The sequence below is a fragment of the Leptinotarsa decemlineata genome, unplaced genomic scaffold (genome assembly GCF_025532065.1).
Source record: "Leptinotarsa decemlineata unplaced genomic scaffold, Ldec_3_MD MMD2_tig00000090_RagTag_RagTag, whole genome shotgun sequence".
NCBI lineage: Eukaryota > Metazoa > Arthropoda > Insecta > Coleoptera > Chrysomelidae > Leptinotarsa > Leptinotarsa decemlineata.
Window position 1 is genome coordinate 5,102,776 of NW_027412541.1, and position 12,747 is coordinate 5,115,522.

The 12,747-nt window shown below is 31.4% G+C and overlaps 1 protein-coding gene across 1 annotated transcript in view; it reads right to left on the minus strand.

The window, feature by feature from the left end:
- LOC111508090 (odorant receptor 4) overlaps positions 1-12,747 on the minus strand; it is a 28,077-nt gene that overhangs the window by 3,503 nt on the left and 11,827 nt on the right. Inside the window, exon 2 of the mRNA XM_023163511.2 lies at positions 2,577-2,678. Within this exon, the coding sequence (XP_023019279.2) occupies positions 2,577-2,678 (102 nt within the window). The remainder of the gene's footprint in view (positions 1-2,576; positions 2,679-12,747) is intronic.

Here is a 12,747-nt window from a genome sequence, read left to right on the forward strand (position 1 = left end):
CTCGATTCCTCATATAGTGTGTTCAGAAAATTGAATTTTTTTATATAACAGATATAACTCATCATTTTCATTTTCTATTCTAATCGTATGTTATAATTCATGAATTTAAATTGTCAAAAATTTTCTTAGAATCATTATTGATGTCGGTTGGACCGTATTGAATGAAACATGATAACGTTATATTGAATAAAAGTGATTATTGTGCTCAAGTTATAACATTGTTGTGAATATTATTTTTTATTTTGTTATATTTTACGCGGTTATACCCCTTTTCACATATGAAATATTATACAGATACATACTTATAAACTAAATATAAAATGAAAATGAACAATTTGGCAGTACTACAGTAATAGACGAACACTTATACTGATAATTTTTTTAAACTGGTTTTGAATCAATTTGATGTTTGTCCAGTAAATTCTAAAACTCTATATCAATATTCAATACCTACTCTAACGAAACATGACAAAGTACTATGATAACCATAATTTGTGCGATGGTAGGAAACTTGGGATAACTCAGAGTTTTAACTGTTTGGAACTCTTAAATAAATTGAGTGAAGCAATGAAGAACAATCTATCTCCCCTACTAGTATCTTGAGGAGAGTAATCAAGTCAGATCTTGTTCTACTACCTTCTAAGCTGGTAATATTCAAATTTTGCATAACTTGCATATAATCGTATTCACCATATCGAAGATTCATGTTAAATGCTATACACCTCAGAAATTTTTTATGTACTCTTTCTATTCGATCGATGTGAGTTCGATAATAGGGTGACCATACTGGTAACCGAATATATCAATGATAGATATAACGTTCTAAAAGCCATAACAGACCGTTTTATAGTATTCCTAATAATGAAACCCAATAATTGAAAAGTTTTACTGATTACGCAGTCAATATGATGTGTACAATTTAATTGATGATCAAATATGACTTCTAAATCGCGAATTCCAAAAACTTGTTTAGGGCTATTTTCAATTTGATGATCGAATTGAATAGAATTATTGGACCTAGAAAAGGAAATACAATAGCACCTGTCAATATTGAGTGACATTCCATTATTTGTGACCAATTGATCAATGCGTTCAAATCAAATTGAAGGTTTTCACAGTCTATGTCGGAGTTGATTGGTATATGAATTTCGAGGTCATCAGCGAAGAGAAGGTATTTGAATTTGTGAAAGTCAAAAGCTATATCAATAATAAACATATTAAAGAGAAGTGTCCCGCAGGGACACTAGATGTAACATGAATATCACTGAAAATGCAGTTTTGAATTTTCCCACCAATTGTTTTCTATTCGATTCCATGTTGGAAAACCTGTTTCTTAAAGTTTATTAATCAACAAACCGTGGTTCTTATTGATATACTAATGAATTTGATGTTGTTGATCTACCTGTAGCAAATCTATGTTGATATCCATTTAGCAAATTTTTGCAATGCCACCAAAAGTAGTGCAAAAGTAAAAATTCAAAAAGTTTTGGAATGGCTGAATGTCTGCTAATTGGTTGATAGTTTTTCATGTCGTCCTTTTTGCCACTCATGAAAATTGTCATTAAAATATTCCAAACTTCAATGAAAAATTTAGTATTATATACAATGGCGCAATAAGTGAGTAAACACATTTTTTGAAGAAATAATCAGTTATCCCGTCTGGTCCACAACTCAAATTTTCTTTTAATGAATTCAACCCCTCGAATACTTCCTCAATACTGAATAATATGAATGGAATATCAACTGCTAATGCCAATGATTCGTTCGGTATATTATCTGAATCCAATCCTTCTTTAATACATATAAACCCATGAAAAATTTTCGGCAAAAAATTCACGATATTTTTCGCTGTATGAGCTATTTGATCATCAAGGTGCATATTATTTCAAAATCCATGTTCTTTTCAATTAGTTAATATAATTCCAATAATATTTTGAATTGCTGATCATTTGGTCATCAATATTTGCTGTATGATTATCATAACAAAATTTCATAAGATCTTGGCATTGAGATCTCAGATTGGAAAATATTAGATAACCTTGATCTAAACGAGTACAGTTATGAGTACTTTCAGCTCTTTGGTATACTATTTCGTATAAGTTGTTGGTTTACTTTATTTCCTAGGGATGAAGTTTGCAAAAGAATTTCCAATAATTTGATAAGTTTTCTCAACCATATTATGAATTTCTAGGTTATTGAATGGAAGTCTCCTGTTTATTAGTGCAAAATAATTATTTACACCCACCTAGTCTGCATTCTTAAAATCATAGTAAAACTCTTCAAATAGAAGTAGTTTAAATTCAAATGAAAGTTCCAATTCGGCAATAATAGCTTTGTGATGGAAATTATTCGGTGATAGTAGGTCAGTGGCCTACTGAACCTGAACAAAACCAATTTGTGAAAAATCTAGATCTAGATATACATATTATGGTCACTGAATTTTTGGAACATCTTTAAGAAAACTGGTTAAAGGTGAGTTTACTTCCAATCCATATTTGTTTGTCAGATGTATCCGTAATGATAAAAGAAATTCTATACAATATATGAGTATGTCCAAAACCTAAATCAATACTCACTGTGAAGTTAAGACGTACAATTCAATACATTGCGTTGGAATGATCACTCCCATGTATGCCAACATTCCTGCTGAAAATGTTTTGTTCACTTGATCCCTGAAACTAATATCAAAGCGATTATATTTCTTTACCGGATTTGAGTTGAATCAATGGAGTTGAATAACAATTAAAAAATGATTTCATTTCCGGAATAAAATTGCATTGAAAACTTATAGTATCGAAGGATAATTTTGAATTGATATAACCATACGTAGATAATTGAATTATCATTTTATGTAAATCATGTTGATGATGTTGCCATTTTAACAGAAGTTGTAGGATAATCTATTCTTCTACAATATCTATAATGGATACGGATAGCATGAAACCCATAGGAAACTAGATGTTTGCAAAAATTGTATAAAAAATCGTTTTTTTTACCTTCGACCTTAGATATCGGTGCCAGCCACCCTACGATAAGTAGGTTTAGAGACAAATTCGAGAGTGTCCAAATCAAGGTTGATACGAATTTATAGCGGGCTATCTCCAATTCCGAAGTGAAACCCGTAATATGACTGAACTGGTATGTCTGTCCTATATCACGTAAGTTCGCGTTTGCCAATTCCTAGCATTATTCCAATGGACAGTTATATGGATTCAACTGTAGAATTTTCGAAACTGCGAGTTATGTATATAAAACCCTCCTTTATGCTTATTCATCAAATGCTGACTAAGTTATAATAAACTTATAAAAGCTAGCCATCTTGAAGGAGGAGTCAGTTCTGTTAGTACGATTGTCAGAGTAACTTCTGTACAATAAAGTCTGTAAATCTAAATAAAGTCTTTTTAAAAAGTGGTTCCCGTGGCCCGAAACTATAATTGGCGCAGTCGATTGTAGGATAGTGGAAGAAAATCGATCCTGAATTTTCTTCAGTACCAACTGTTTGTCCACTACAAAAAACCAGCTTCGTCCACCAACCACCCACAAAAAGGACCGGATCGTCAGACTCAGCTACTACAGTCCTCCAGGAAAGAATACTGACACACCATCGAGGTAAGTCGAGTTTTCCTACCTGATTCCAAAATTTCCTTAAATCTTTATCGTAAATATTTGTGGAAGTTTCGGAAAAGTGATTATTATAATCAAAAAACGAAAACAGACATCATTTTCTCTTATAGCAATTGAAATTGGTGACAGGACTATAGAAGTCACGTAGATTAAGAAAGACAATTTAAATACTGATTTAAATTGAAGCAATTAAGTGAAAAACGCCAAACAAAATTTCATACATTCAAATCATTTTTCTCTTTCCTCACTCATAGCAAACAATAAATGCATAGTGTTCACTAAATTGTAAAACAAAGAAGCTAAAGAATAACTTGCTGCTACTTATATCATATGCTTAATAGACAGAAAATAATCTATTTATATCATACGCTGATATAAAGAGAGTATTAATTTCACACACACACAACGACGCTTCAGAAATATTCTTGTGATAAACTTCGCAATATTATTACCGTGATTCTTTTCTGAATAAATGAAGAAAGCAAACTCTTATCTTGAATAGATTCGCTGAGTAATCTTTTCCGATAAGATCGCGACAATAATACATGACCGAACCTGAAATTGAAGATTTAGTACAGTCGCTTGTCTCTCTATCCGTTTCAAATATGTCCACCGAAATTAATTATACTTTATTTAAAATTTATTCTGACACCATACCTTTGTATGATGGATCTCCAGACACCCTCGAAATTTTTATAAATGCAATTGACAAATTTCATAATAAATATTATAGCGCTGACGATACACTAAATCAGTGTATCTTGAGTATTATTATTGGTAAACTCAGAGATAGAGCACAATTATTGATTGGTGCAAGAACGGAATTAAACACATGGATTTTAATAAGAAATGAATTAAGAAATACATTTGGTGATAGACAAAATTTAGACAACCTTGAACAACAACTTTTTACACTTGTCCCTAATAGAAACGAACACCCCCTCGATTTTGCGAAAAGAATACAAGTACTGAGAAGTAAATTAATCTTTAAAATTAATTCTATTGCCGCTGTAGACCCACAGACTAAAGCGATATATATTCGTCAATATCAATCACAGTCTTTGAAAGTATTTATGAGAAATTTAACTATTAGATTACAAGATAAAGTAATTGTTCAAAAACCAGATAGCCTTGAAGAAGCAATGAATTTAGTTTTGGAAGATGAAAATTTTAGACAAACACAAAATATGGTTTTTCAGAATCGCTCAAGCACTAACGTTCAAAAACAACACCCACCAAAACAAATAAAACCAAATTATAGTAATTTCCCTGTACAAAATTATTCACACTTACAAAATTTTCAACAAACTAACTTTAGAAATCCTACACCTTCTACTAGTCAAATGCCAAATAGACCTTTTAATAATTATCAACAATTTAACCAAAAATCACAATTTCCAAGCCAACCCATAAATATCCAACCTAAACAAGTTCAACATAAATTTTTAACGAATAAACAAGTGTTTGGACCACCCCAAAATGTGTTTAAACCAACAAATAAACCTGATACTAGAATCATTCAACCAATGTCGACTACTTCTAGAAATCCTACGGTTAGTAGATCAAATATGCCTTACCACCCAGCAAATAACCGATCTTTTAGGCAACCCCCAAGACAAACCTTTATAAGTGAAGAACTTTACAACCATAATGATGACAATGAATACGACATGACACTAGGTTACCCCATTAACCAATACCCTGTCGAAGACCAATACCCAATTGAAGACCAACACCCTCCAGATCAATATCAATTAACTGATGAATTAAATGAATATTACTTTACTCCCCAAGAAACGACTGAAATAACTGACTCAAACACTGAATACGAAGACGAAAATTTTTACAAACCGCCTCCGATAAACAAGACGGTATAATAGAACTTTATTCGGGCTCTATAAATGGATTACCTTATATACAAATCCAAAATCCCCCTATTAAACTACTAATTGATACCGGATGTCATACTTCCATGTTAAGACCATCTATTGTAGAAAAATATTATCCAGACAGAATATTCAGAGAACCCTCTCAGTTAAAAACTTCATTAGGTGAAAAAGAAATACAATATAAAGCTATTATCCCAGCTTTTGAAGAATTTCAAAGCAACTATGAAACGGAATATATTTTATTCCAATTTCATGAATTTTTTGATGGAATTTTAGGTTTAAAAGAACTTAAAAATCTTGACTTAAATATCGATTTTAGCAATCAAATCTTAAGAAATGAAATTGTACAAATCCCTTTCTACTATAGACAGCCTCACGAAACTTCTTTTACTATCGAAATACCACCATATGAAACTTTAATAAAGAAATACCCTGTCGATATCAGTGAAGGAGAAATAATAATTCCAGAGGGATTTATTGATAAATTATACGTACCTGAAACAATAACTTATGCCGAAAATTATCGCGCAACTTTCGAAATTTTTAATAAAACTAATAAAACTATCTCTATAACAATGAATGAACCGTTCCCATCCAACCAAATAAATAAAGAACAATTTGAATTTTATAATATTGAACAAGCCTTACCTGAAAATTATAATAATAATTCCATAACTGATATAACAAGTAAAATTAGGACCGACCATATGAACACGGAAGAAAAAAACGCAATTTTAACAGTTTGCAAAGAATTCTTAGACATATTTCATGATGAGAATACTAGACTTTCTTTCACAAACAAAATAAAACATGAAATTAAAACGACAGACGAAATACCAGTACACACTAAATCCTATCGGTTTCCTCATTGCCATAAAGAAGAAGTAAATAAACAAATAGAAAAAATGTTGAATGACGGAATAATACGACCATCATCATCAGCTTGGAGTAGCCCTATTTGGATTGTACCAAAGAAAGCGGACGCCTCAGGAAAGAAAAAATGGAGAATTGTCGTTGATTATAGGAAATTGAACGAAAAAACGATTGATGACCGATACCCCATTCCTAATATCGAGGACATACTGGATAAACTAGGGAAATGTAACTACTTCACTACCCTAGATTTAACTTCAGGATTTCACCAAATAGAGATGGAAGAAAATTCTATTGACAAAACAGCCTTCAACGTAGAACACGGCCATTACGAATATGTCAGAATGCCGTTTGGATTAAAGAACGCTCCAGCGACGTTTCAACGAGTTATGGATTACGTTTTGAAAGACCTAAGAAACAAAATATGTCTCGTCTATATGGACGATATAATAATTTTTTCGACCTCCCTTCAGGAACACATCTCTAATCTAAAGCAAGTCTTTAAAGTATTAAGAGAAGCTAAATTGAAAGTACAATTAGACAAATCGGAATTCTTAAAACAAAATGTAGAATTTTTAGGACATATTGTAACACCCCACGGTATAAAACCCAATCCGAATAAAATAAAAGCAATCCAAAATTTTCCCATACCAACTACTGCTAGAGATATTAAATCATTCCTTGGTTTGCTAGGATATTATAGAAAATTTATTAAAGATTTCGCGCAATTAACAAAACCGCTAACTCAATGTCTAAAAAAAGGAGAGAAAATCCTTCATTCTGCCGAATTCCTAGAAACCTTCGAAAAATGTAAACAAGTTTTAACTAATGAACCTCTTCTTCAACATCCCGATTTTAGTAAACCTTTTATCTTGACAACCGATGCTTCTAACGTAGCAATTGGAGCTGTGTTATCACAAGGCCCTCTAGGTAAAGATAAACCCATCGCGTATGCCTCAAGAACTTTAAATCCCGCAGAACAAAATTATTCAACTATAGAAAAGGAATTATTGGCAATTGTCAATTTTACCAAATACTTTAGACCTTACCTTTTTGGTAGAAAATTTACGATTGTTACCGATCATAAACCACTCCAATGGTTATTCAATTTAAAAGACCCCTCTTCAAAATTAGTAAGATGGCGCCTAAGATTAGAAGAGTATGAATATAACATCATACATAGAAAAGGAAAAAAGAATTCTGTTGCTGACGCCCTATCCAGAATTGAACTACATCCATTAGAAAATTATTCTTTACTAGGAAATTTCGATACGGAAGAAGATCGTTTAGAAGATTTCGCAGAATATTGCGTAGATGAAAACGATAACCCTGAGATTGATGAAATTGCCAAAATAGTGCAAGAAATAGATGAACTCGCCAATGAAGAAGTCGAAAAACATCAACCAAGAGAAGAACCCCAACCCGAAAATTACCACACAGGACATTTTCAACCAGCTAAAGAAAAACAAAAACTCCCAAAGGAAAAGAAGATTAAAATACTTTCAGACATAATAGTCGTACCAGCCCAACAAGAAGAACCGAAAATAAAACACTCAAATGAAACACAACATTCTTCGCAAGAAGACCCGATTTTAGAAATCCCAATATCTGAGCAACCATTAAATAAATTTAAAAATCAAATATTCTTAATTCAAAGTAACGACATAATTTCACCAAAAGTAAGCATAACAAAACCCTTTGATAAGACACGTTTAAAAATCGTAATATCTACTAGAAACATTGAAAACGATATAGTAAAAATCTTTTTAGAATATTTGAAACCTAATACTGTTTATGGTATAATATTTCAAGAGGAATTAAAGAATGTAATAATTCCGATAATCCAAAAACATTTTAGAAACTCAGCCTTTAAACTTGTTCAAAGTAATATACTATTGAAAGACATTTTGAAGAAAAATGAACAACAAGAAAAAATTAAATACCATCATGAAACAAAAACTACACATAGAGGCATAAATGAAACAAAACTGTCTCTATCAAAAGTATACTATTGGCCTAATATGATTCAAGATATAACAAACTACGTAAATACATGCGTAACATGTCAAAAATCAAAATACGAAAGGCACCCTAATGTCATAAAATTTAACCCAACACCAATTGGAGAATACCCGTTTGAACATATTTATGTTGATGTTCTATCACTTGATAGACTAAAATTCCTAACAATTATTGACAGCTTTTCGCGCTTTGCACAAGCATACCCCATACAACTAAATGCGACAGACATCTTAGATGGTTTATTAAAATTCATATCTCATTACGGTATTCCAAATAAAATAACCTGCGATTCTGGCACAGAATTTAAAAATAACTTGATTGAAGATTTTTGCAAACTTCATAAAATTATGTTGCATTACATTACCCCAAAAAACCCGAACAGTAATAGTCCGGTAGAACGTTTTCATTCTACTCTAATTGAAGAAATACGAACTTTAAAATTAGAATTTCCTAATCGACCAATAACAAAACAAATGTTGTATGCGATTCTAGGATATAATAATACTGTCCATTCCGCAACTAAATTCACACCCTTCCAAATTATTAAAGGTAATGTAGAACACCAGAGCCCTTATGATGTAACGTTAGAAAAGATAACCTCAAACTATATAGAAAAACATTCAAGAAATATGAAAATATTAAAAGAAATAGTAGAACAAAACAATGAAAAAGCCAAGAACCTATCTAAAGTAAATTCCAACAGAAATGATCCCCCAGAAATTGAAATTGATAAAAATACTTTTCTTAAAGAAACTCCTCGAAATAAATTATCGCCCTTATATAAGGAAATTCAACCAAAAAAAGATAGTAACTTCAAAATTGAAACTTCTAAATCAAAATACCATAAAAGTAAGTTAAAGCCACAAAGAAAAATCATTAAGAAACAAATTGTTTCAGATGACAACGTTATACCTTCTACTTCTCGGAATCCTTGCGACGACAGGACAAGACATAATAATGACGAGGATAAATAACCCTATCCTTCCCTTTTCCCTTGGAAAAGCAAGATCCACTACACAAAAACATACGTTTATAAAATACATTGACTTAAAACAATTTGATTCTCCCCTAAACATCTTAAATAATAATACAAAAACAATCGCAGAATTTATCTTGATCAAAGACCCTTTATACCCACAACTACACCACATGTATAATCATCTGAATTATTTGCTAGACACAATCAAAGTGAAATTAATCAATATTAAACCTCGAGAAAATAATCGATCGAAAAGGGCACTTATTAATATAGTAGGCAGAACAAGTAAATGGCTCTTTGGTACTTTAGATGATGAAGATGCAGAAAAATATAATAAAGCAATTTTCACTTTGGAAAAGAATCAGAACATGCTTCACCATGATTTAGAAAATTACCTAACTATCACAAGAAAATTTATGAATGAAACTACGAATAGCTTACAGCAGATTGTTAAAAACCAACAATTAATTGACGAACAAATAAAAAGTATTGTCTTAAATCTGAATAAGTTCACGCTATTCTTAAGACTTCAAAATTCTCTGGATACAATGATAATAGATTGTCAAATTATATTATCGATACTTAATAACATTGAAGATTCAATTTTATTTGCAGAATTAAACATTATTCATAGCACGATATTACCATTATCTGATATCGAAGAATTATTAAAAATAATGTCAAACCTTTACAAAGGCAGTTTACCAAACTTTAAAAACATTCAGTCGTATAATAAATTACTAAAAATTGAAATTAATTATAAAAATGGAATTATTATATTTGCAATTCATTTTCCGATACTTCTTGAAAATGTTTATGATTACTTCCATTTGTTCCCAATTCCAATACTCAACCAAGCTATCGTTCCTTTAAAACCCTATATAATTCTTAACTCGACTTACCATCATTATGAAGATGAACCCTGTACGAGAATTGAAAATACCTGCATATACCATGTTGACAACCAAATTTCAAAAGAAGATTGTTTACCGAAATTACTAATTGGTAAAACCGATCATCAATGCCAGACGATTCAAATTCAATTAGACCAGGACATAATAGAACCTGTCAACGATGCCTATATGATTATTATTCCCATTGATAAGATCATGATTGAGAAAAATTGTAAGGAGCATGGATACGAAAATATCAGACAACCACAGTTGATCCATATCCCACATAAATGTAACCTCACTGTTAGAGGCGAAGTTTATTCCAACGACGCCACTTCCGTTCAAGGAAACCCTCTACAGTTACCCGAAATAGATACTATCCAGCTACATCCTGAGAATAACCCTATGAAAGTTCCTGAAAGAGTAAACCTCGACGAACTAACCCGACTTCAGGACCTTGCTGAAAAAACCCAATTACATCGACTAGAAGCCTTAGAAGAAGACACCACTTCTTATACTTTAATGTATATTTGTATATTCATATTTATAATACTTCTTACATATTTTATTTTATATTCCAAATATAAGAACAAATTTAAATGTTTTAAAAGGAAAAATAAACAAGAAAATATTCATTTAGAAAATGTTGATGAAAATAATGTTAATGTATTATTTTCATCTTAGGGATGGAGGAGTTATGTATATAAAACCCTCCTTTATGCTTATTCATCAAATGCTGACTAAGTTATAATAAACTTATAAAAGCTAGCCATCTTGAAGGAGGAGTCAGTTCTGTTAGTACGATTGTCAGAGTAACTTCTGTACAATAAAGTCTGTAAATCTAAATAAAGTCTTTTTAAAAAGTGGTTCCCGTGGCCCGAAACTATAATTTGCGCGTTAATTGTGCATTGATAATCTCTAGAAAGCACATCTCAATATTATGATGGCAGAACAGAGTTACAATGATTATTCGTTGTTTAAAATAATCATTCAACAAGTTTTCTATTTGTTTTTTATTTTGATTAAACTAAAGGTTGAACACCCACGCAAATTCTGCTTCCACATACAAGAACTGCAAAACTCTTCTCGACACGCGTTTCACCTACTACGTATCTTGGCGTTCATACTAATTTTTCAAACCCTATTTTGCCTAATTCTGTCTAACACGTTGGACTTTTACTTAAAGTAGAAGTAGAAACGGAGAAAAAATCCTAACAGGTTGTATTATGATTATAGCATAGTATGGATGTAACAATTAGTTGTTTTCAGACTTCAGAAAGCATCTACAAAACTAATATCATATGTCGATCTAAAAAATTTTCAGTTGCAAAATATATTCATTTGTGAAAACGTCATTCTATAAACAAAAGAGTTCCCAAAATGTGTGGTTTGAAATGTACTGGGATGAACTCTTATAATGGGCTTGTTTCATGGCAGGGGAGCCCACGATGCAAAATGGGGATTTACTCGAGCGTCATGGAGTCATATTAGGTTGCAAAGCTTAGATGATAAGAAGAAAAAAATATTATATAATATATACCTTTTCATAGGTGGGGGTAGCGGCTATAGATTTTCAAATATGTAAAAAAATACTGTTGCATGGACATACTCGAGCGTGTCAGATATTGATAGCATGTCCTACGAATTTTTAATTCACCATTTTGAAATACTCAAGCGCGTCAGATTAAGATATATATGGTTCATCTTTATGTTTTAGACGTGCTGTCTCATAATCTGACGATTATCTAGAGGGATTCGCTTAATCTGACAAAAAGAATATTTTCTTGAATTTTTTTTTTTGATTTATTGAACTCAATTAATTGAAAAGTTCAGGAAATAGCATGCAAATAAATAAGTGTATGTTTTTCAAGTAGAATACTTGTATTTATAAGAAAATAATAAAAAAAATGCTCGAAAAAATTTAATTTTTTATAATCAATTGATTAATTGATGAAGGAAAGAGAAATGAAACTGTCTATGTTTTTTACCACTTTTATTTGTAACTAACGTTACTGCAGTTTCGTCCTATAAGGACATTTTCAAACTTATATATTGTATATATACATTATATACGTTAGTAGTAATGGCTACATCCATCAATTAATTGATTAATTAATCATCATCTTCATCTTCATCACGAACGAGTCTCTGTGATCAGCTGTGATGACGTCATGGCAACAGAATTCAGAGTGGGGACGGAGTGAGAGGGTAATAGATTGAGAAAAAGTGAATAGAGAATAGAGGAATAGAAACTTGGAGAGAGAAATATAGGTATCACACAGCTGCACGCATTAAATTTTATCGGCGAATTTTTGTTATTTCGGCTTGCGGAAATCGTCAGATTATATATATTCCGTTATCCTTGAATTATTTCCTTCAAAATGAAAAAAATTTGCCATGCTCAAGAACGTCGAACTGGTGTTATTTTTTTACAACTTTGCTGCCATCCCTTTTTTTACGTCACTCT